Genomic DNA, 26,293 nt, shown 5'->3' on the forward strand with positions numbered 1-26,293 from the left:
CGAGAACTTACCAACACAGATTTTAAACTAGTTTCCAAATAATGCAATTCTCTACTAAATGGGAGGAGAGAGAGTGGAGAGCTGTATCTAAGTAGAAATAAAGAGGAATGGTCATTTGCTGATGTCTACCTAAAGGTTTAGCCATATACATGTATACATTTACATGTATGTAAATACATATATGTAAAAAATTAAAATGAAATTATACTCCTCAACTCATGGGAAAGTATCATCAATTCATGAAAGGTCCTCTTTTCCTTTTAATTTTCTACTTTCTATTGCATGTTTTCCTTATGTATGTGAGTGTGTGATATATGTCCTTAAGAAACACATGTCTTTATATGCTATTTATTGTTAGGTATGAATAAATGATTATATAAATAGTATTTTGCCATAAATCTTACTGTTACTTTTTAAAAAACTTACCACTAAAGATTTAAAACATACTCATGTTACTGGATTTACATTGGATGTATTGTTCCAACTACTGCATAATATTTTATAGTATGTTTCAGCCACATTTTATTTTTCCATTCCTCTAACAATGGACACCCACCATAAAGAATACCTTCATACTTATCTTTTTAGAAGCCTGAGGAATAATAGCTTTGGTGTGTATGTCTAGGAGAGGAATTGGGGGTCCACAGGACCTAAATGCCCTGTGTTCTTTATCAACCTCTCTTGCGTATTAGCAGAATCTACCCAATCCCACTTCCTACTCTAGCCATTGCTGCAGAGACCAAAACTAGGCCAGTAACAGGCTGCAAGCAGCTTGATGGTAGTGTAGCACAATGGTCTCTAACCTTCATTTCTTGGCCTGGGACTTCTGTGTACAGAAACATCAAATACTCGGGGAACCTGCTCAGAACTCAGGTCTGCATGAAATGGGGAAAAGGGGTAACAGTTACAGGCTTACTCTTAACTTTTGAGAGATAGGAACCAAGGGGATTTCCATTCTATCCCAGGGAACAGTTTTGAGATAGTGTCTAAGGCTCTTACCAAAATCCCTGTACAGTGTGGTGAAAGTTGCCAGCATTAGTTACCAACTTGAGAAACATTCTTCTGTTGGTTTTTCCCTTCTTCCCTGTTTTAATCCCTTAGTCTGGCATCCTGTTCCTTATTATTTTTTGAATAAACAACCTGTAGGTTTGACTTGGACTCTACTTTCAGGGGCTAATAATACTTGTTACAACATTACCCCTAAGAACTGCCAGATTGCTTTCCAGAGTATCCACACCCCAATCATGGTAGAATGTGGATCAGAGCCTGGGCCGTCTCCAAACTTCAGAAGGCCACATTGTTGACAAGAGGCTTTGCATCTGCTTGGAAAACACACATGTAGCTAGTGTTGCTCCCTGTATAGGAGATGATCTGTAGATCAGTGCCTTTTTATTTTTTTAACACCTACTGCAGTTTCTCAAAATGCAGTTGCAACAAACATGCTATACTTATTATAAAATACCTCTCCAAAACATTTCTCTCTACCGTCTCATGATTCCTGATTTCTAATGCTTGACAGTGCAGGTTGTCATAAAACTGCCATAACAGAGTACTGAAAAAAAGTTTGCTTCTCAATACTTGTTAACACGGAAACATGATTTCTGCTTGCCAGTGAAGGGTGTTGCATCTCTAAAGACTCCTTACAACCTAGAATATCCACTTGTTCTATCACATTGTCACTTGGGTTTACTTGGGAGAAAATGATAATCACTTTTAGTGGACAAGTGTGGACAAGTGTCAATGATAATGCTTTTGTCTGTGTGTATGCCAAATCTCTTTACTAGATGTGTCATCATGAAACAAAGCACACATCATGACCATGTAGGAACAGAGAATTGGAGACACTTCCTGTAAGGAATGATGTTGTTTCTCATTTGGGAATAGCTTCTAAAATCTCATCATCCCCTTCTGCTTTTGTTGTGTGAACAGGTGGTTAATGCATACACTCCTGGAAAGAAGATTTGGCTGGAAGGTGTTGTGACCACCTCCGCAGGAGGCACAAACAATCTATCAGATTCCTATGCTGCAGGATTCTTGTAAGTAACACCTGAAATTTCTCTCCCAGGGGCTTTCAGAAAGGGAGGAGAGTGAAACTGTGGCATTGTGGGGCAAGGCCAAGTACTTTCTATATGTTTAATAATTTAACGACCAGTGAGATTGATGCTATTATTTTTATAATGAGACAGTGAGATCAATGCTAGTATTATGCTCATAATCTAGATAAAGAAATTGAAAGATAGAGGCAAAGTAACTTACCCAAAGCCACTCTTGGTTAGAAGCAGAGCCCAGATTTAAATGCAGGCAGTCTGCTCCAGAGTCAAGTGGCTTCAATTTCTCTACAATAAAGTACCTTTCTTCTGTCCCACATGGTCTTTCCATAGAAAGAAAGTGACAGACATGCAAAGGAATAAGGAATTTCTCTGACTGGGACTATCAGGAAAGGCTTTGTGGAGGAAGTGATATTTAAATGGGACACAGAAGGATTACTCTAATTTCATAGGTGAAGAATAGTAGTGACAGCAGAGGGAAGTATTTCATGCCAAAAACATTACAGGCACAGGAAAGGGGGCAATGATTAAGTGACTAAAGCTTTGTTATCTGTAGGAATATAATGATGGCTGAGGTTTAGAAAGAGGGCTTACTACCAGATCATAGAAGGTCTTGAAAACCAAGTAGAAGAAATGTGGCTCTTGTTCTACATCAAGCTACTGACAATTTTGGAGGAGAAGAGAGATACAATATGACTTGTGTTTTTGAAACAGTGGCTTCAGCAATAGTATGCACAGGAATTTGGAAGGCATGAGAAATGAACGTGAAGACTGGTGTAGTTGTCTGGAGAATGACTTAAGCCAGCAGAATAGGGCCTGTTTCTGACCTGCCAGTGTCACATGGTAGGGACAAACGTCTCACAACCACAGACTAACAGTATGACTTTCTCCTGGTCTACCCGAGTCCTTTGGCCCTGGCTTTCTGGATGAGCAGTGTTCTCCTTAGAACTGTAGCTTTGCCCTCAACTATGAGTTTTGCTCCTAACAGCTGTTCCTAATTATCCCCTCCACTGAAACAGCCTCTTTAATACATTCATGAAGGACAATTCAGGCCAGCCAAGTAGTTTGCCTTTACAGATGGAGTCCTGGCAAATGCAGATGAAGATTCCAGTCGGTGTAATTCATGGTGATACCTTGCGTCTTCCATATCTGTATCTTTAGCATCTAACATGTAGTATAGAGAAGTTGTCTAATAAGCATGATTCAAATGAATGAAATGAAGTAAATCAGCATACAATGTAATGCTGTGGAAAGTCTTCTTTCAAAAATACATTCCCCTTCTGGTTTGATATGAGCCCCAGTGCAAAGGTGAGAGGCCAGGTTGGGCCCTTTGGAATCAGCCCCAAAATGTTCTTTGCTCAGGTATCACCAGATGACTGCTCTGAGGTCCAGAGAGCAGCCCAGTTGCTCTGAGTGATTTCATGAACATTCTTTACTTTAAGGAAAGATGTGAAATGAGAAATACCATAGACCTTCATGAAGGCAACTGGAACAGAGACCTGCCTTTTCATGAGCACCAACCAAATATCCATAGATCTCTGCATTCACTTCACAGCACACAGATAAACATAGTTTAGATTTGGGCTGTAGTTGAAATTCTCAATGTTTAGTTGACAGAAATCAGATAAAACTAGTTTGTTCTGCTCCTGGTCTTCTCCCTTCCTCCTTGTCATCTGTTTGATCTCAACTCCACTGGCAGCACACTGAAATGTACCCTATGAGTCTAGTTCTAAGGGGTATAAGCTGGTTCCTGGAAAAAAAAAAAAAGTAAAGCATTCTAGGAACCTCCAAGAGACTAGTAAGCAATAAATAAGATGGCATTTTCCCAGTGTTTTCCAACATCAAATAACTATGAGCTCACTAGGACACAGGCACACATGAATCAGAATTCTCCACTACCAGGGATTTAAAAGTAATTTTTCCCAGTCAGGACTTTGAGATTCTTTGGCATCCTGCAAATAAACCCTTGGTATGCTGCTGTGTCTCCAACACCTAGCAGTTTCTGGGATATAGTAGACATTCAATAAATAATTGTGGCATGAAAGATAGTAATTAAGGTAGCAATGGGGGAACACCAGCTATTTTTACCAACTGTCTCTACCTGAGCATAGAAGGGAGTCTTGAAAAACTCTTTCCCTCTCCCTGGGGGCTTATTATAACAGGAAGAAGATGAAGTTAACTTCAATACTAACCATTCTCCTCTAAAAGTGATGATGTAGCAGTGGTCCTGGCCTTAGTCATTTTTGAATTGCTGTACTGAGGTGCTGCAGGGATGTGGGTTTTGGAAAAACAGTGCATATTCTTCCCTCTCACTTCCTAGTTCCTTCAAAACCTGCCCATATGCTACCATTATTCAGGTTTACTAATTAACATTTATTTGTTGTGTATATATTCTGCATGTCATTGTGTTAGACTGTGTAGAGGTCACAAATAAGACTCTGATAGTGTTCTTATAAATGTATACACACAGATATTTACATGTCCAGTGTTTAGCAATGACTTACATTGTCGCACAAGCATTTTGTATGTATCCCCAATGCCAAGAATAATGAATAGGATTTACACCTGATTAATTAACATTATTAAATAAATAATAAATGCCTAAACAAATGGGATCATTTCAAATACAAAAATACCAAGATACAGTCCTGTATTGATATACAGAGGTTGCTAAATCGAAGGACTCACATACGTGTTATTGGCTATTTACTCAAATGTTTTGCTTCTTTTTTCATTGAACAAGTATAAGAATAGGAGGTAAAAAGCCATATTTATTTTTACAAATAAATTATTGTTAGCTATATATCCAATTGTATTTTTGCTTTTTCAACATGAGAACACTGATTTAGGATGCATTAGCCTAGGATTCATGATTTATTTCTACCACAGGGCATTGTTTGACAAGTTACTTACTATTGTGCCTCAGTACTAAAGGAAAAGCTTAACCTGTTATCCTGATTTCATAGGGTTGCCAAATTCATAAAAATAATAAAGGCAAGTAGCTTAGCCATGTGATGTTCCAAAAGTAATTTCCATTCTCTGGGTCACAATGTCCCAATCTGGACAAAAACAAACACTAAAAGGTTCTGCTATATTATAGCCAGATTTTCCTTTTGATTTAAAACTTTTGTTTTTGTGTTTGGCTTTACTTTGCTTTTCACTGTGTTTTTGTAACTCTAATTGTCACTAAATGTGTTAGTTTTCATGAGAATAAAATAAAATTGTAAATGTGAAAAAGATTTGAAAATCTGAACAATATTTATTCATAAAATAAGAATTAACAATGCTCTTTATTCCAACAAGGAAAAAAACTTAATTCTTCTACAAGTCACGAGTTTGGAGCTCCATATGGTTTCAGATTTGGGAAATCATAACTGTGTGTAATTTTTCCCATGTGCTGAATGGTGATTCTCAAAGTTCTTAGAATCTAATTTTATCCAGATAAACCTCAACCTAAAGAATACTGAGCACCTCCACTGTACTAGGAACTGTGAGGGGTGTTTGGGGTATAAGTTCAAATGCGTCTGTGCTTGATGAGCTCATAACTAATGGGAGAAGGTAGAAAAATAAGTGACTCTGATCCAGTGGGCTAGCAGAGGACATAAATAAATAAAAGTTCTGAGGAAGTGGAGAGGAAGGTGCTGCAGAGATTAGAAGTGGATACCTGACTTGGAGATTAATAAATAAGAAATTTGCTAAAGGAAAAGAGATGGGTAGAGAAGGATAGGAAGGAAATTCTAGCAGAAGTTAAAACATGTATGAAGATTCAGCTAAGTCAAGAAAGTATTGTGTATTTGGCTACTCAACAGTAGTTTTATGTAGCTTAGAGCCTGTGGAGAATAAGGTTTAAGGTAAGAAGAGAGGGGAGATGAGGCGATAGATAAAACTAGACATACATATTCTTGGGACAGACTGTAAAATGCCTTATCTTTCATGTAGACATTGAATCTCTAAATCACATTTATTATACATGTACTATATTATTACAAGTTTTCCTAAGATTCAGAGGTGGGAATACAGAGAGAGAAAAAAATGAATGATGAATGAATTGTAGGCATAAATTGCAAAGGCAGAGTCAACAGTGAGTGTTGGAAGAACCAAGAGGACAATAGTTTCAAAGGACAACATGCTCTGGAAAGTAGCTATTTGGCCTAGTGGGGTGTGTGACCAGTGCAGGTCATCCATTGCAACATATGTGTGATGGTGGTATACTTGAACTCCTGAATAGCTTATTATAGTGCCCAGGAAAATTATTGTTTCTGACTATTGACAGTCTTATATATGAAATGCAAATGACTGGACTACCCTCATATAGGTCATAGGTTAAAGTCCCAAGGAAGATACATGTCCGTTGACAGAAGTGCAAGCAGAGAAATTTGAGGATGAGCTGTACAGAGTACATTCTAGATAGTATGTATGTCTGTGGCCAGGGTAGAGAGCATTAGACTTACAAGTGGCTAGGAGGTTCACTTGTTTGTATTCTATCACAAAACATGTTATTAACAACAATGATTTTGTGACCAAGGATACTTCATTTTACTTCCCAGACCTCAGTTTCTTTTCCTATAAAATAGATTAAGTTTGATAATCTTTGAAATCTCTTATACTTGTGTATTCAATACTTAAAATAATTTTCTCCTTTAAAGTCTTTAGGTAAATTTGATGGTAGAAGATTAGTGTTTGTATGTCATAATTGATCTGTTTAGAGTTTATTAGATACCATTTAAAAACTATCCTGATGTAGCTTTTTTCTCTGCCTTTTAGATGGCTGAACACTTTAGGAATGCTGGCCAATCGGGGCATTGATGTTGTTATACGGCATTCATTTTTTGACCATGGATACAATCACCTGGTGGACCAGAACTTTAACCCGTTACCAGTAAGTGTGGGACGAAGACTCCTAACTCCTTTTCTGTATCGTCCAGTTCTGTTGATCATGCCTTTTTCCACTCTAGGAAAATTTGTCTCCTTTTTGTGTTTCCAACTAATTTCATAAACCAAGCAGAAGCATCTTGCATTTGTTTCCTTGACCCATTTCACAGACTTTGGGCTTCACCATACACACACACCCCTATTTTGTAGACACACATCTACATATACATATGCATGCATGCATATACATATATGGACATTTATGTGCAAATATTTATATATTTATTACTATTATTTTAAGAAACCTTGTGCAATTGAGATTCCACATCTACTTGTGGCCTGTTTGAACTCTGCTTGAGAGTGAATTTTCCCAGCTTGTTTTCTTTTAATGCTAATAGGAGGCATTAGTTAACGTCAAATGTAGCATGTTGAAAGCAGATGGGGGGAGTGTTAGCCAAGATTAGATACAGTAGGAGTCCATCTCTTGGGGAGTGGCTGAAATGCACTTACAGTTAGATGTTGACTCCTATGTGACAATGAGGGGACAATTTGCCCAAAACACCACCTTCTCTAGGAAAGAAAAATGAAGAGAAAAATAAAGGAAAATGGCAAGCATGGAGTTCTTAGTTTGTCTAGTGACTTTATTGACTAATCTGAGAACACCAACTTATTCCAAAAAAGCTATGTATTTCACAAATACTACATGTTTTAGTGGGTTTTTTTTTTTATCATAGCCATGATGAAAGGTCAGACTCCTCTCAACAACTCGTAGGATTTCAGAGCTGGGGCTCCCCTTTGAAGCGATCCAATTCTGCCTCTTTTAATCTAAGGGACTTAGAGTCTGAAGCAGGATAGGGAAGAGGGGATTAGAGCCAGTCTTAGACTTAGGGAAGGAGTTTTCAGTTGGGAACCACAGGGGTTTGTTTTATATTGTTTTATCTCATATATCTGTGTAAGTAAAACAAAATAATTAGAAAAGTATCTATGAAATTTCATCATTAAACAAATATGAGATAACATCTATTTGAAATAAACATAAGTAAACATTTATTGAACATCAGGTACTGGGGAGGAAACTGTAATAGATAAGTGAATGAATAAATAATTCTGTGTGGGCTCCTCTAGATGCATGTGCAGGAAGGGTCTCCCTGAAAAGGTGACAGGGTAGACAGGGCCCAATGACAGTAAGAAGCCAACTATGCCAACTTCAGAGAACTTTCCAAGCAGCAAAGATGCTAACCAAAGCCTCCAGGACAAAAGCAAACTTGGTATGTTCATAAAAACCCTAGAAGACCAGAGTGCCTGGGGCATGGCAGGGAGGCAGGAGACACATTAGAAATGAGGTAGGTAGGGGCCAGATGACACAAGGGCAGTTTGGTTTGTATGGTGAGGAGTCTGAAAAGCCATTGGAGGGCTTTCATCAGGGAAGTAACGCCATCTAACTTACATTTTTAAAAGATCACCCTAGTATGATTAATGCATTGAGTGTTAGTTGCCATTTTTTTAATTTTCTTATTCATATGTGCATACAAGGCTTGGGTCATTTCTCCCCCCTGCCCCCATCCCCTCCCTTACCACCCACTCCACCCCTCCCTCTCCCCCTACCCCCTCAATACCCAGCAGAAACTATTTTGCCCTTATTTCTAATTTTGTTATAGAGAAAGTATAAGCAATAATAGGAAGGAATAAGGGTTTTTGCTGGTTGAGATAAGGATAGCTATACAGGGAGTTGACTCACATTAATTTCCTGTGCGTGTGTGTTACCTTCTAGGTTAATTCTTTTTGATCTCACCTTTTCTCTAGTTCCTGGTCCCCTTCTCCTATTGGCCTCAGTTGCTTTAAGGTATCTGCTTTAGTGTCTCTGCGTTGAGGGCAACAAATGCCAGCTAATTTTTTAGGTGTCTTACCTATCCTCACCCCTCCCTTGTGTGCTCTCGCTTTTATCATGTGCTCAAAGTCCAATCCCCTTGTTGTGTTTGCCCTTGATCTAATGTCCGCATATGAGGGAGAACATACGATTTTTGGTCTTTTGGGCCAGGCTAACCTCACTCAGAATGATGTTCTCCAATTCCATCCATTTACCAGCAAATGATAACATTTCATTCTTCATGGCTGTATAAAATTCCATTGTGTATAGATACCACATTTTCTTAATCCATTCATCGGTGGTGGGGCATCTTGGCTGTTTCCATAACTTGGCTATTGTGAACAGTGCTGCAATAAACATGGGTGTGCAGGTGCCTCTGGAGTAAACTGTGTCACAGTTTTTTGGGTATATCCCCAAGAATGGTATTGCTGGATCAAATGGTAGATTAATGTTTAGCTTTTTAAGTAGCCTCCAAATTTTTTTCCAGAGTGGTTGTACTAGTTTACATTCCCACCAACAGTGTAAGAGGGTTCCTTTTTCCCCGCATCCTCGCCAACACCTGTTGTTGGTGGTGTTGCTAATGATGGCTATTCTAACAGGGGTGGGGTGGAATCTTAGTGTGGTTTTAATTTGCATTTCCTTTATTGCTAGAGATGGTTAGCATTTTTTCATGTGTTTTTTGGCCATTTGAATTTTTTCTTATTGAAAATAAAAAAAAAGATAAGAATACAAATAAAAAACAAGTAAATGAAAGAAATATCTATATATAAAAATAAAATAAAATGAAAAATAGAAAATTAAAAAAAACCCAAAAACCCAAAAAACCAAAAAACTTCCAAGTTCAAATGCAATAAAGTTTCAGTCTTAATAATTTGGGTGTCCATCTCAGTCTCCATTCCTGGAGATGGTGCCTCAGATGTTGTTCTGTAGTTGTCTCATCAAAGGGAATGCATAAAGTGGAACAAAACTACACTCACACACACACACACACACACAAATCCCACCAAGTGTCCCAAGTTCAAATGCAATACAGTTTCAGTAAGTTTTTCAGCATGCAGGTGTAATTCGGTTGTTCTCTCATCAAATGTAGGGAGAAAAAGAGAATAAAAAAAAAAAGAGTCTGGAGACAGTTCTGAGAATGCGGCTGTGGCTTGCCTGCCCACTGCTGTCAGCCTGCTGTTGCTAGAGGTGTTATTTATGCAGATCTCTGGGGTGAGCTTTGTACTCACCTGGCCCTGCAGACTTTGTTTACTCAGAGTTCTCCTGTGTGTGAGCCTCTGCTACAAGTTTCCCCTTTCCAAGCACACTGGAGAAGGTGACACTGCACCCACTTTCTCAGGCCTGCGTGTTTATTTACAGTTCATGTGGGAAGTGGGTCTTCCCCCCTCTCCTGTGCAGTTTTCCTCCCACTGCCACTTTTACAAGCTGTCCTGCTTCTGATTACTGGGCAGTGCTGCTGTGCCTGCCAGCCGCCATGTTTGTTTACAGCTCACGTGGGAAGTGGGTCGTCCCTCCTCTCCTGTGGAGTTTTCCTCCCTCTACCACTCTCACAAGTTTCCTGCTCCTGGTTGCTGGGCGCGCGCCCCTGCTTCCGCTGGAGCCTCTTCTGCCCACCCAGCTTGTTTATTCACAGTTCCGGGAAGGATTCCCTTCCTTAATCTTTGGTGCTCAGTGCACCCCACCCTCTTTCCCGCGTGCCTTTATTGTTCTTATTGCTTATTACTCAGTTTCTCTTTTTTCCCCGGGTGGAGGTTGGTCTGTCCAGGGGGCTATGCTGCTCTGGCCCAGGCTTGTCTGTGGGAGTACCGCGGTACCGCAAAGCTCACCTGGTCCACATCTTCCCAAGCCGTCTGGGCACGGGCGACTGGTGGCCCGGGGGCCCTCCTAGTTTCCCCGTTTAATGTGAAGTGGAGATTCTCTGCACTGGCTGGAGGTGTGGAGGGGTCAAAGTTATGCCTCTTCTCAGTGATCATGCCTGCAAAGTGTGTCTCCAGCACCTCTCCAAGATTTCACTATAAGAGGCTCACTTTCTGCTTCCTCCCTCTAGCCACCATCTTCTCTTCTCCCTCTAGTTGCCATTTTTAATAATATAGATTGCCTTTAACAATTTACAGACTACTTCTATAAATGGTACATCAACAATTTCCCCAAAACTCTATCCTCCCTTCCCTCTTTCCATCCTTTTTCTTTTCTTCTCTTCTTTCCGTTATTCTTTCCTTTCTTCACTCAAGGTTCATTCACTCTTCTTAATCATATACTGTGTGCTGGTTGCTATTCCTGGCAATGGGCCACTGTGGTTCCTGATCTCTTGGAGCCTATAACGTAGTGCAGAATACAGAGAAATGGAAAACAAATAAACATTGGAACAAGATAATTGTAGTTGGTCATAACTGCTGAAGAAAGTCTGGTGAGATAAATGACTTTATTTATTTTGCTGAGGAGAAACTAAGGTTCTAGGAGGTTATCAAGTGAATATCCAATGCCAGATGAGCAGTAAGAGCTGGAAATCTCAGTTTTGCAGCTCTAAATCCTATTTTCCTAAACTTGTACTTCATTATTTCTTAGAATAGTCTCTTAGGTGTCATTACAGTGGCCCAAGGCAAATTCTACCTTAGAGTTGAGTCTGAAGATAAAAACAGGACTGTTGGGGAACTGGAGAGAAGAAAACAGGCCTGACAAAGTTGATTTTTGAAAGACTAGACAGGCTTCATTTCCAGAGCTGAACAAGTCTGGATACCTTACCAACCCTACATGTACCTTTGTACAACCATGTATAAGTTAAAGACATGAATTCTCATGACTTTGTTCTCTCCAAATGAGAGTTATTGCCAGTGACTTCCTTTAAAAGCATGGCACAAAATATCTCAGGTGATGCATGGTGGTAGCAGAGATCACAGAAGTCCATATGAAGCTAAAACAAGTTCCATTGATTTAGCACAGAGGCTTAAATAAGCTGGGCAGCTGTAATAAAGAAACTGTATGTAAAATTATTTTAAAAGGTAGCAGGCTTTCTTTTTCTATCTTTCCTTGTAGTGATAAATTCTGTGCCTTATAAGTAGGGAACTTGGCAGCTGGGACACTGTGTCCTAATGTCTCCCCTGGAAAGAATTTACAAGGCTAGACCAGGGCACCAAACTGACAGACATTGCCAGCAGGTCCCTGCAATGGAAAATGGAGACAGACCTGGGAATTGAATTGGTTGCCATTTCAGAGAGTTGTGCAACGGATAATCAAACACTGCCAATAAAAACTTGTGGATTTTACATTGTGATTAGACCTTCAGGAGTTTAAGAGCTTAGGGGATTTGTGAGTTGTGTTTGAGTCTCAGAAAAAACATTATTTTCTATTCCAGTTACTTCAAACTCAGCTCAGTACAATTCAGGAAAGGATCTTATTAGCAAATATTGTCTTGTTTTTGTTTTTGTTAGTATCTTGAGTAAATCCAGAAAAAGTGAGCATCTTGGCCTTATAGCTCCTCAAGCCGCATCTTGTGTTACTCTTCTCCCTGCCTAGCCAGCTTTGGTCCCAGTTCATGGGACTCCAACTCAGCTTTGGAAGGGCCGTTCCAATAGCACCAGTCCCAGGTAAGAGAGTGTAAGAAATGGGCCTGTAAGGGAGAAAAAAATAAATGATCAGTGGATCAGGAGTTAGCAGGGATGGATGGTGGAGCACAGAGAATATCTAAGGCAATGAAACTACTCTGGAAAATAATTGTAATTGTGAAAACATACATTCATCCAAAACTATACAATGGACAACACCATGGGTGAACCCTATTGTAAACTATGGACTTTTAGTATTAATGATGTAGGTTCATCAAATGTAACAAATGTTCCATTCTGGTGGGAGTTGTTGATAATGGAGGAGACCAAGGAAACCGGAAGTATGTGGGACATCTCTGTACCTTCCTTTCAACTTTACTGTCAACCTAAAACTTCTCTTTAAAATAAATCCTTAAAGGGGAGGGAGGGAATCAAGAGAGAGTGAAACTTGTGTTCTACTCAGAAAAAAAAATTTTTTTTCAACATTTCCTGTTCTTCATAGTTGTTCTTCCAGAAAAGTGCCAGCCCTCCTCTTGTAAGACTTTTCTTCTCTTGGGAAGAGGAGAGCATTTAGTTAAGCCGTGCTTCATCACTCAACTCCCACCCTTTTCCCAACCCCCCCACCCCGCCCCATCATTGGGAAAGAGGGGATACATGAGTCTCCACAGCCAGTCAGTCAGTCATGGGCTCCCTTGGGAGTAGGCAATGTTTGTGCAGAAGAGATCTGCACATTCGATGGACATAGTCCAGACCCCACCAGCCGTGGGCATTTCTCCTCAGAGAAGGTTTTGGAATTTAGCTTGCTGCTTTTTTTAAGAACTTGATTTACAGAGCTTTCGGGGAAAGGAATGGTGAATTACTAGTCAACATCTTCTTAACTCCCACGCCAAGCTAGGAAAAGGAGTCTTCACACAAATATAATTCAATTCAGAAAACATCCACACCTCAACTATGTCTGCCTCTGTGCTAGGCATTATACAGATATGCACATAAATAAGATATGCTCCCAACATCTGCAAAGCTAATAATCTATTGTGTGTAGTCCTCTATTTAGAGTAAAATAAAAAGGTCAATCACACTGTGTTACCTTTTCTATACTGAGTATTGTAGCATGGACAATTGTTGTCAGCGTACTTTTGTGCCCAATGAACATCCATGGAGCACCTTCTGTGTATATTGTTCCAGAATACAGTCATTGGTCATGACTTGGAGCTCAGTAGTCTATAGAGAGATTAACCTATGGTTGTAGTTCCCATAGCAACACATTCTGAGCCAAGCCATCACATTCAGATGCCATGTGACCTTTGAAAAGAAACTCTTTCACTATTGCTTGTCTGGCTCACTTCGTTAGCCTTTCACAAGATTCTAGGACAAGATCCTGGATGTTCCATCCTTGTTTCCCTTCAAAATATTAGATACAGTACCCCGTGGGATATAGACACAGGAATCAGCTTAACGCTGTCCCTTTCTTTAAGAATACCCAGTAACAAAGCCATGTCCTACTGATGTATGGGCTGATGCAAGAAGTGCTCCTCCTAAGCAGGAGGCATCACAGGGAGCAGCAGGATCCAGGAACTATGCAGAGACTTGTGGGTTCTAGTCCTAGCTCCCTTTAGTCAACTGCATGTCTGAGGGTCCAGTTTCCCATTGTTTGAATTGGGATAAAAACTTCCTCCTCTATCTGCCTCCAAAAGTCATCATTCTGTCCTGGAGAAAATCAGTTATGGCAATAAGACTCTGATTTTTGTATTTACATGTAAATATAGAAAATTATTGGAAAGGATGATATCTATATGTTAAAAGTGGTTTCCTTTGGTAGTGGGATTACTGACAGTTATTTTTTTCTTTTGAATTTTTTTGTGTGTAAGATTGTTGCAATCTGTTATATTCCTCTTCAAATCTGAAAAATAAAAGATATTTTTTAAAAGAAAAAATAGGTTTTTTGAAGGGACTAAGTACTTTAAATAGTTAGGCAAATGTGTTTCAGTCTCATTTCTCACCCATGTTCATTCATTCATAGCCACTTGTTCCACTCAGCCTGTATGCTAGATACTGTACTGAACTTTGGAGGCACTGTCTCTGCCTTTGTGTCACTTACAGCACAGCTAGAGAGACAGTGAGTTAGCAGGGACTATGGCAGAAGTCCTTTAAAAGGATGGAAAAGGAATGCAGAAGCTAGACTGGGTGCAGGGCAGTATGGGGCAGCCAGGAAGGCTTTCTGGAGGAGACAGCCTGAGCTGGATCCTGAAGAAGGACAAATTAGCTACACATGGGAAAATTGGGATCTCAGAAGCATCTTCTAAACACAGGCAGTAACATATGCAGAGATACAGAGGCATTAATTTTCCAGTGAGTCATGGTAGATGAGTTATGAAAAATTATTTAGGAAAGGTTTTTCCATTGCTACCCAGTGGCCACACAGGGTGTGTGAAAATTAAAGAATTCCAAAACAATAAATCTGGAGGTGGTATGGCGGGGGAGGTACAAAACCCAGTCAAACTACCCTATGACCTGTTTCTTGGTGTAGCCTTTTCTTCTTTTTCTTTTCTTTCCCGTGGGAGCCATCAGGAAGATGAAAGAAGCAGAGTATACCTGTTTAGGGGTAACTGTGATGTGAAACCCTACCCTGTCATTAGGGGCCCTGACAAAGACTTCTCCATGTGCAGCCTTCCTTTGTGGGAGCCCGTGGCTGCTGAGAGAGGGGCATCCTTCGCTGCAGGATCAATCACTGAGACTCAGGCTGGCTCCATCAGTGGCCAGAGTGCCTGGGCTGCATGCCCAGTGGGCATGACTTGCTTCTTTTCTCCACTGCGTCTCTAATTCTGGCTCCGCACCATCTCACCAGGCAGGCAGCTCTTTTATTCCTAATGCTTCTACATAGAAGCTCCTCTGATTTTTTACAAACAGTTCTCATCGCTGGTTTATTTATCAACCTGAGAAGTGTACACAGTATGTCAGCAACACACTAGTAGTTGTAACAGCTCACCTCGATTATAGCTGCTTTGGGAAGAAGAGAGAGCTCTGGACCTTAAATCAGAAGATTCAAGCTCAAAATGCAGTACCATAATTTTCTAGTCCTGTGAATCTTTACTTTCTCTTCTGTAAAAGGCATATGGAGGGGCAGCTACCTGTGCTGGGGATGGAGAGCAGGGAGTATTGAATGTACTGCTGAAAATACTGACTTTGGAATCAGAGTGGCCAGCATTTCAAACCAAGCTCTACCATTGGAGAGCTGTATGTCCTTGGATTTACTGCAAAGCCTCAATGAACATCAATTTCCTGTCTTATAAAATGCAGACAATAATAGCATCTATCTCAGAGGGTTATTGAAATAGATTAAATGAGCTAATTCATATATATCTCTCACCCCATAGTAAATATTCAATAAATGTTAACTAGTATTATTATTTATAAAGTCCCTTTGTAAAATGTGAAGTTCTGTAAATAACAATAATAATTATCAGTCATAACCAGAACATAACTGTTGTGAGATAATATATATTTAGGTATTTGTACAAGTACCTGAAAATCAATTCAAGTAATAATAACTAAAAGTAGATTTTTTGGTAAAAGTTAAATTGCTAGAAAATTAGGAGAACAAAAAGGGGAAACTGTGATTCCTGCACTTGAGAGAAGTTGACTGCAAATGGTTAAAGGCAAACTAAAAATTACATTTTATTTCCCTCTAGAGAAGTAGCCAGCCAGCCTTTCCCAGGGAAGGCAATTAAAGCAGTAAGGGGCTGTAATGCTAGCTCTAACACCTTCATTTGGTATTTATAAATGGCTCAATAAGCCCTGGAAAGCATGATATGTCACATCAAAGTGCTAATGACAGCACATTATATGGATCACTGAGAAGCAACAATTGAAAATCTCACTCTGCCATCAACCATTTATATTGTTCCCAGATTGCAATGCTGAGGGATCACAGCTACAGCAAATTGTGTAGCAACCTAAATAAATTAGGGAGAAGAAGCAATTACAGGCTCATGGGGCCTGAGTTTAGGAGTGTGAGCTATCCTTGAAGTAACCTGCAGGTGAGGAAAAGCAAGGTCAGCTCTGGAATGAAAGGTGCTATACCTCACCGACCTCATCAGCACACTATACCACTAAAAATTATCTAGAAAGAAAGAGAAGAAGGGATGGAGGGAAGAGGAAAAGAAAAAGAAAGGAAGATGGATTGGAAGACTTTATTGTCAATGCCAAAATAGGACAAATTTAGGGTTGTTTCATCTTAGATACTATATTTGCAAATGTTAAAGACACAGTGATTCCAGTTATGACCTTTAAGAAGGTCTGATCAATGATCATGAGAAGCAAAGATACTGTGTTTATTTCTAACCACATTATGTTTTTGTGGCTATTTAAAAAGTCTTTTGGAAATAGAAACAGAACAAGTAAACATAAATTCTGTTTTTAAATTCTTATTTAAATGCACTCCACAATTTATAAATTTTTTAAAAATCTATCAGTCATTAGGTACCTGAGTCACTTACTTTCAACTATTACCAATCTCTGCTTCTTTCATCTCTGATTTGGTTTTAAGCATGAAAGGATTGAATAGAGCATACTGTCTAAACGTAACCTGGAAGATCTGCTGTCTACTTTAGAATTTGCTGTCCTCATCTCAATATTAAGTTTTTCTGCATGCCAACAGTGGTTCTCAAGCCTGGCTGCACATTGTAGTCACCTACAGAGCTTTTTAAAAAATAACTATGGCCAGGCATCAGCCCCAGAGGTTCTGATTCAGTTGGGCCATAGAGGATTCCCAGGTGTTGGTATTTTTTAAACTCTGCAAACAATTCTAATGTACAGCTAGAAATGAGAACAGAAATAGAGGCTTTCATTTACCCTGATGGAATTGTAAATTATCTTTTCCATTTCCTCTTCTCTTCTGTGTTCAACTCTTGTTTCAGTTATTGAGATATTAGGAAAATATTTAGTGCTGTCTATCATTCATTCATTTGACAATATTTATTATCTAATATGTGCCAATCACTTCTAGTTTCAGAAGAAGTAGAGGTGAAGGAGAAAGACAAGATCCCTGCCTTCATCGGAGTTTACAGTACAGAAGAAGAAATGAAAAACAAACCAGTAAACTAACAAGTAATTATAAAATTCATAATTGGCACTGTAAACAAAAGGTTGTAAGTTGAATAAGAGGAAGGGAACTTCTTTAGAAAGTGTGGTGAGGCCAGCATGCAAGTGCTCTCAGTCTGTGCAGTGGATTCTGTTATGGTTACCATGTTGGAACAGCTGGACTACAGGAATAACAACTGAATTCCTGTGGGTCTCCAGTTCCCTTCCTCTGCAAATACAGAGCTGTGGATTGAGCTATTGCATGTCTTACTATCCCTGCTGTCTTTTACAACTTAGCCAATGATGTGCCTTTTCTCCTCTGAGACCACTTAGGACAAGATGTGAAGGTAGTTTGTGGAGTGATTTAGATGGCTTACTTCTTGTGGATATCCTCACTACATGTCCCACTACTTCTCTACATATGACTCTTCTCAATCAGGAGAGTCCCCAGTTCCTGATATTAGCATTCTCAGCAAAACCTATAAAACATCATCACCAATATACATTCAGCAGTGAAAGCTAGCTACTCCAGGACATTGAATTGGTTCAAAGGTCTTACCCATAATTTTCCTTGCTGGGAACCTGGGCCAAATTTCATAAGCTGAATTCACAAACTCTTCTCCACAGAAAAACAGGTAGAACAGTGACTTGGTCACCTTTATCCAACAGAGCCTTTATCCCAGCTACTCGGGAGGCAGAGAATGGGAGAATCATGGTTTGAGGCCAGACCAGGCAAACAGTTAGTGAGATCCTATCTCAACCAATAAAAAGCTGGAGATGGTGCCAACCCTGTCATCCCAGCTAAGCAGAGAAACAAAAATAGAAGGATTGTGGTCCAGGCTGGCCCAGGCATAAAAGTGAGACCCTATTGCAAAAAAAGAACAAAAGAAAAAGAGATGGAGCAACTGAGGCCAATAGGAAAAGGGGACCAGGAACTAGAGAAAAGGTTAGATCAAAAAGAATTAACCTAGAAGGTAACACCCACGCACAGGAAATCAATGTGAGTCAATGCCCTGTATAGCTATCCTTATCTCAACCAGCAAAACCCCTTGTTCCTTCCTATTATTGCTTATACTCTCTCTACAACAAAATTAGAGATAAGGGCAAAATAGTTTCTGCTGGGTATTGGGGGGGGGAGCGGGAGGGGGTGGAGTGGGTGGTAAGGGAGGGGGTGGGGGCAGGGTGGAGAAATGAACCAAGCCTTGTATGCACATATGAATAATAAAAGAAAAATGAAAAAAAAAAAAAAAGAAAAAGAGATGGAGGAGTGGCTCAAGCAGTAGAGCACTTGCATAGCAAGTGCAAGGCCTTGAGTTCAACTCCTAGTACAGAGAAAAAAAATGAATTCTTTCCTTCTTGAAGTTTCCCAGCTATTCAAAAGGATGTATATACCTTTGGGTCTTCCCTAGAGACAGGAAATCTTCAGCCCCACTCCTAGTTGTCTTTCTCCTTAAAACAGCTAGTTAGGGTAGAGAGAAAGAGGAAAAGGCTTTGCAGTTACATTAATTTTTAAATAACAGCTCTGTTCAAATATAATTCCTATATTGCAAAATCACTCTTTAAAAGTAAACAGTTCAGTCATTTGCAGTATGTTCATGGAGATATTCCACCATCACCACGATCTATTTTAGAACATCACCTGAGAAGGAAATCCCATTCCTACCAGCTATTATTTATTCCCCTTTCTTCCTTTCCCCAGGCCCTGGAAGACTACTAACCTATTCTCTATCTCTATGGATTTGCCTCTTCTGGACATTTCATATAAATGGGATCATACAAAATGTAGCCTTTCATATCTGGCATCTTTTACTTAGCATATCTCATGTTTCATTCGTGTTGTAGCACTTATCAACATTCTTTCCTGTCTATTTTTATACAATAATATTCCATTATATGGATATGCCATATTGTATTTATCTGTTCGTCAACTGATAGACATTAGGGCTATTTCAACTTTTCAGCTATTATGAAAAATACTGCTGGATAATGTGCAGTGTGTTTTCATTTCTGTTGGGTATATACCTAAATTTCCTGCTGAAATTTAATCCCCAAGGCAATAGTATTAAGATATGTGACCTTTGGCAGGCACTGAGTTATGAGGACTCCTCCATCATACATGGTCTTAGTATCCTTATAATATCCTTATACACGAAATTGCAGGGGGTGTTCTCTTGCCCCTCCATCCTTTCCATCATGTGAGGACCCAGCATACCTGCCCTCTGGAAGAAACAGCAATAAGGCACTATCTTGGAAGTGAAGGACAGAACCAGTCCTACTGGTGCCTGGATTTGGAGACTTCCCAGATTCCAAATCCACGAGAAATAAATTTCTGTCCTTTACAAACTATGCAATCTAAGGTAGTTTGCTATACCAGCACAAATAGACTAATATCTCTGGGAATGGAATTAGTAGGTCATGTGAAAGTCTATGTTTAGCAGTTTCATCATTTTATATTCCTGCTAGCAATGGATGAGAGTTCAGATTTCTCCACATTCTCACCAACACTTAATATTGTATGCCTTTTAATTATAGATAGCCCAATGAAAGCAACATGGGATCATGGTTTTAGTTTGAATTTCCATAATGACTGATGCTGTTGGACATCTTTTTGTGTGCTTATCATCAGCTGTTTGTGACTCTTCTTTGGAGACCTATGTATTTGAATTCTTTGCCATTTTTGAGGAAGCTCTTTGTCTTGTTGATTTGTAAGCATTCTTTATAATACAAGTCCCCTTATAGATAAATGATTTGTGAATATGTTTTCCAATTATGCATGTTGTCTTTATTTTTAAAGGACCTTATTTTTTTAGAGTAAATTTAGAATGATAGCAAAATTAAGAGAAAGGCACAGAGATTTCCCATACATCCCCTGCCCTCACACAATGCATAGCCTCCATTTTCAACATCCCCACTAGAGTAAAGTATGTGTTACAGTTGATGAACCTATACTGACTTTAGGGTTCACACTTGGTGTTGTTCATCATATGTGTTTAGACAAATGTATAATGACAAGTATCTATCACTGTAGTGCTATGTTGAGTATTTTCACTACCCTAAAAAACCTCTGCTTTGCCTGTGTATCCTTTCCCATTACCACTCCCTGGCAGACTCTAATCTTTTGTCTCCATAATTTTACCTTTTCCAGAATGTCATATAATTATGATCATTCAGTGTACAGCCTTTTCAGATTGGCTTCTTTCCCTTAGTGATATACATTTAAGGTTCCTTACTGTCTTTTTATGACACAATAGTTCACTTCTTTTTAGAGCAAATAATATTCCATTGTTTGAATGCCCCATCACTTATGTATTCATTCATGCATCTACTGAAGGACATACTGGTTAGTTTCAAGCTTTGGTATTATGAATAAAGTTGTTATGAACATCCGTGCACAGGGTCTTGTATAGACATAAAATTTTAACTCATGAGTGAATACCAAAGAACATAATTCCTGGATCATGTGTTACAAGTATATTCAGTTTTATAAGAAACCACCAAACTGTTTTCCAAAGTGGCTGTACCATTTTTCATTCCCACCAACACTGAAGGAGAGTTCCTATTATTCTACCTCCTTGCCAACATTTAGTGATGTCAGTGTTCCAGATTTTGGCCATTCTCATTGTGTACAGGGGCATCTCGTTGCTGTTTTAATTTTCATTTCCCTGAAGCCATGTGATATGAAACATTTTTCAGACACTGATATGCTATCTGCTATATTTTCTGAGGTGAGATATCTGTTAAGATTGTTGGCCCATTGTTAAATTGAGATGTTTGTTTTCTTATTGTTCAATTTCAAGAGTTCCTTGTATTTTTTGGATAATGGTCTTTTATCAGATGTGGCTTTTACAAATATTTTCTCCCATTCTGTGGTTCGTCCTCTCATTCTCTTAACACTGTCTTTTGCAAAGCAAATGTCTCTACTTTTAATGAAGTACAGCTTATCAATTGTGAATTGTGCCTAAAAAGTCAGTATAATACCTAGGTCATCTAAATTTTCCTCTCTGCTATCTTCTAGAAGTTTTATAGTTTGATATTTTACATTTAGATTTATGATTCATTTTTACTTAATTTTTATGAAGGGTATAAGGTCTGTGTCTAGATTTTTTTTTTTGTATGTGAATGTCCAAATGCTACACACCAGTTTTGGAAAAGACTATTTTGCTCAGTTTTTGCCTTTGCTCCTTTATCAAAGATCAGCTGACTATATTATATCTATATGGGTCTATTTGGACTCTCTGTTCTGTTCTATTAATCTGTTTGTACAATCTTTCACAAATTCCGAACTGCCTTGATTACTGCAGGTTAAGTAAGTCTCAAAGATGGGTAGCATAGGTCCTCCAGTGTTGTTATTCTCCTTCTAGATCATGTTGCATAATTCATACCTTTCACCTCACTATATAAACTTTATAATCAGTTTGTTGTTACCCACAAGATGACCTGCTTGGATTTTGATTGGGATTATATTGAATCTGCAGATCAATTTTGAAAGAACTGACGTCTTGATAATATTAGTCTTCCTGTCCACAACCATGGAATATCTCTCCATTTATTTAATTCTTCTTCAATGTTTTTCACCAGTTTTTTAATTTTCCTCACATAGATCTTGTACATTTTCCTCACATAGACCTTGTACATTTTTTATATTTATACCCAAGAATTTCATTCTGGGGGTGCTAATATTAAACAATATGTGTTTTTTTTAATTCCACTTGTTCATTACTAGTATTTGGAAGACAATTGACTTTTGTATATTAACTGCTGTAATTGCTTATTAGTTCCAGGATTTTTTTTTTATTCTTTTGGATTTTTTACATAGATGATCATGTGATCTGTAAGCAAACACATTTTTTCTTCCTTTCCAATTGTTATACATTTATTTCCTTATCTTATTGCCTTAGCTAGAGGTTCGTGCAGTATGATGTTGAAAAGAAGTGACAAGAAGGAACATCCTTGCCTTGCTCCTAATCCCAGTGAGAAAGTTTCTAGTTTCTCACATCAAATATGATGTTTCATGGACTTTTTTTTTATCAAGTTGAGGAATTTCCCTTCTATTCCTAATTTATCAAAAGTTTTTACCAGATGTTGGACTTTACCAAATGCTTCTTCTGCATTTATTAAAATTTTTCTTTTATGTAACCGATGTAATGGATGAGATGAATTGATTTTCAAATGTTGAACCAGATTGCATACTGGCTGTGGTTAATAATTCTTTTTATACATGTTGGATTTGAATTTGCTGAGGATCTTTGCATCTATGTTCATGAGAGATGGTGGTCTGAAGTTTAATTTTGATATAATGTCTGTATCTGATTTTGGTATAAGAGTAATGATACCTCATAGAAGGAGTTAGAAACCATTCCCTCTGCTTCTGTCTTCTGTCACAGATTGTAAAAAAAAGTGGTATAACTTCTTCCTTAAATATTTGATAGACTTCGCCAGTGAAACCACCTAGGCCTGGTACTTTTTGTCTGTTAAAGTTATTAATTATTTAATTTCTTTAAGAGATAGAGACCTTTTCGGATTGTCTATTTCTTCCTGTGTGTATTTTGGCAGAGTGTATCTTTGAAGGAATTGGTCCATTTCATCTAGGTGATAAACTATAGATATCTGGTTGTTCATAATATTTCTTTATTATACTTTTAATGTCCATTGGATCTGTAGTTACTTTTCTTTCACTTCTGATGTTAGTAATTTATACCCTAATTCTTTTTTCTCAATTAATTCAGCTATAGCTTATTGATTTTCTTGATCTTTCCAAAGAGCCAGTTTTTCATTATTTTTTATGGCTTTTCTGTTGTTAATTTCATTGATTTCCCCCTTTAATTATCATTATTTCCTTTCCTCTGCTTACTTTGGATTTAATTTTGTCTTTTTTTCTAGTTTCCTAGGTTATAAACTTAGACAATTGAATTCAGGTCTTCATTTTTCTAATATATGCATTTGGTATAATTTATTTCCCTCTAAGCACTGTGCTCATGTACCCCACAAATTTTGGCAAATTGGGTTTTTATTTTCATTTAACCAAAACATTTTATTTAGAAGTGTGTTGTTTAAGGGTTAAGGTACTGTTCACATTTAGAGTTCTTACCTAGTATTCATGAAGCCCAGAATTCTGTCTCTAACACTGAAAAATAAAAGGTATGTTGTTTAATCTCTGCACATTTTGGGATCTTTCTAGTTACCTTCCTGTTACTGATTTCTAGTTTAATTCCATTGTAGGCTAAGAGCAGATTTTGTATGACTTCTGGGCTTTTAAATTTTTGAAGATGTGTTATATGGGCTAGAATTTGGTCTGTCTTGTACAATTGTACTGTCTGAGTATACAACGTGAGCTTTGAAAGATTGTATGTTCTGTTGCTGGATGAAGCAGCCTATAGATAACAATTACATTCAGTTGATTGATGGTGTTGTTGAGTTCAACTATGTCCTTACTAATTTTCTATTGTCCATTGTCTGCTCTATTGTCCATTTCTAATAGAGGGATGTTGAACAGTCTCCAACTATGATAGTGGATTTATCTCTGAAGTTCTATCAGTTTTTGCCTTGCCTGTTTTCTTGGAGAACTGAGCCTTTTATCATTATGTAATGCTCTTCTTTATGCCTGATAACCTTCTTTGCTTTGAAATATGCTCTATCTGCAATTAGTATAGCTACTCCTGATTTCTCTTGATTCATGTAGCCTCGTATATTTTTCTCCTTCCATTTACTTTAATGCATCTGTATCTTTATATCTAAAAATGGATTTCTTAAACACATCATATAGTTAAGCCTTACTTTTTGTCCCATATGTCAGATCTGATCATCTGTCTTTTAATTGGTACATTTAGACCATTGATATTGAAAATCATTATTGATATAGTTAGATTAATATAGAGCATATTTGCTACTGTTGTCTACTTGTTGCCCTTGTTCTTTATTTTGTTATGTTTTTGTTGTTACTATTGTTTCTTGATGCAGGGTCTGGCTGTGTAACCCAGCTAGTCTTGAACTTTTAATCCTACAGCTTCTGCCTCCTAAGTGCTGGGATTACAGGTATATTCCACTATACCTGGCTTTGTTGCCCTTATCTTTTGTTCCTAATTTTTTTCTTTCATTCTTTTCTTCCTATTGACTTTAAGCATTTTATATGGTTTCCTTTTATCTTTCTTAGAATATATTTACTTCCTAGGATAGTTTCTTAGAATATTTTTCTTAGAATATATATACTTCTTTTAATCATTTACCTAGGCTTAATAATATATATTTACAATTAATCAACTTCACTTTCAAATAACACAATGTCTTCATGGTAGAGTAAAATAATTCTCCCTCTTATTCCTTGTATCATTGCTGTCATTCACTTCACTTACATATAAACATACATAAGCATGTATATATTTACATAAGCATAAGTATTGCTATTATCACTTTAAATAAAGTGTTATCAGGCAATTAGTAATAAGAAAACATTTTTTTAATTTTATCTTCATTTATTCCTTTGTTGATACCTTTGCTTTCTATATGTGGATCTAAGTCTCTGGCTTATGTTATTTTCCTTATCTCTCAAGAATGTCTTTTAAGATTTACTACAAGGAAGTCTATTGGTAACAATTCCCTAAATTTTTGTTTTTCTGAGAAAGTAGTTCTCAATTATTAAAGGAAAGTTTTGCAGGGTATTACTAGATTATAGATTGGTACTCTCTCTCTCTCTCATGCGTGCGCTCTCTCTCTCTCTCTCTCATTAAAATTATTTTACTCTTGCTTGCCTGCATGGTTTCTGAGGAGAGGTCAGATGTAATACTAACCTTATTTCTGCCTAGATAATATGACATTTTCCCTCATGTTCTTTTAGAATTTTTTCTTTATATTTGATTTTCTATACTTTGAAAATGATATGCCTGAGTATAGTCTGGGGAAGGAGGACAAGAAGCAGGTCCATTTGTCCAGTTTGGTGTTCTCTGGGCTTCCAGGATCTGTGATTTAGCTTCTAACATTAATTGGGAGAAATTCTCAGTCTTTGTTTTTTCAATTATTTCTTCTGCTCCTTTCTCTATTCTCTTTCTAGTACTCCCATTACATGTAAATTGCACCTTTTTTAGTTGTCTCACACTCCTTGAATATTCACTATTTTTCCTTAGTCCTTATTGTCTGTGATTTTCAGCTTCAGAGGTTGATAGAGATATATTCTCAACTCAGAGATCTTTTCCTTAGCCATGTCAAGTCTCTTATTAAGCCCATCAAAGGTATTCTTCATTTCAGTTACAGTGTTTATAATCTTTGACATTTCTCTTAGCACTTTCTTAAGATTTACATCTCTCTGATTATATTACTTATTTGTTTTGGCATACTGTCTGCATTAGCCATTAGAGCCCTTTGCATATTAATTTTAGTTGTTTTAAATTCTTAGTCTAGTAATTCCAACATCCTTGTCATGCCTTATGTTTTCTCTCTTTAAATTGAGATTTTGCCTTTTAGTATGCCTTGTAATTTTCTTTACAGACATAAAATGATGTATGTAGAAAAAAAGGACTATTTTAAATCAGACTTTAGCAACATGTTGGTGAGGTATGGGAAGAGGGAAAGCATTCTATAGTCCTATGATTAGATTGCAGACTTTCAGTGAGTCTATACTTCTAGACTATGAACTTCACAACTGTTTCTCAGTAATTTTCTTAGGTGGGACAGGATAACTAGAGTGAGCTAGAATTAGATATTTTTCTTCTCCAGTATGGAAGGACAGAACTGACTAGAGTTGGATATTCCCTTTTCCTTTCCCAGGTCAGTTAAGCTATATTAGACTGCAGCTAACTAGTTTCTCTTGAGGGCAGACCTTGTTAAGAAGAGCAGAGTCCAGACTAATGGTGTGGTTTAAGTGCTAGAGTACAAACTTGAGGCCCTAGCAAGCT

At 37.9% G+C, this 26,293-nt stretch overlaps 1 protein-coding gene across 1 annotated transcript in view; it reads left to right on the plus strand.

Annotated features, from left to right (window-relative positions):
• Hpse2 (heparanase 2 (inactive)) overlaps positions 1-26,293 on the plus strand; it is a 663,188-nt gene that overhangs the window by 510,202 nt on the left and 126,693 nt on the right. The window contains exons 8-9 of the mRNA XM_074078564.1: positions 1,930-2,036; positions 6,813-6,927. Coding sequence (XP_073934665.1) covers positions 1,930-2,036; positions 6,813-6,927 — 222 coding nt within the window. The remainder of the gene's footprint in view (positions 1-1,929; positions 2,037-6,812; positions 6,928-26,293) is intronic.

The sequence above is a fragment of the Castor canadensis genome, chromosome 7 (assembly GCF_047511655.1).
Source record: "Castor canadensis chromosome 7, mCasCan1.hap1v2, whole genome shotgun sequence".
In the NCBI taxonomy this organism is placed as follows: Eukaryota; Metazoa; Chordata; class Mammalia; order Rodentia; family Castoridae; genus Castor; species Castor canadensis.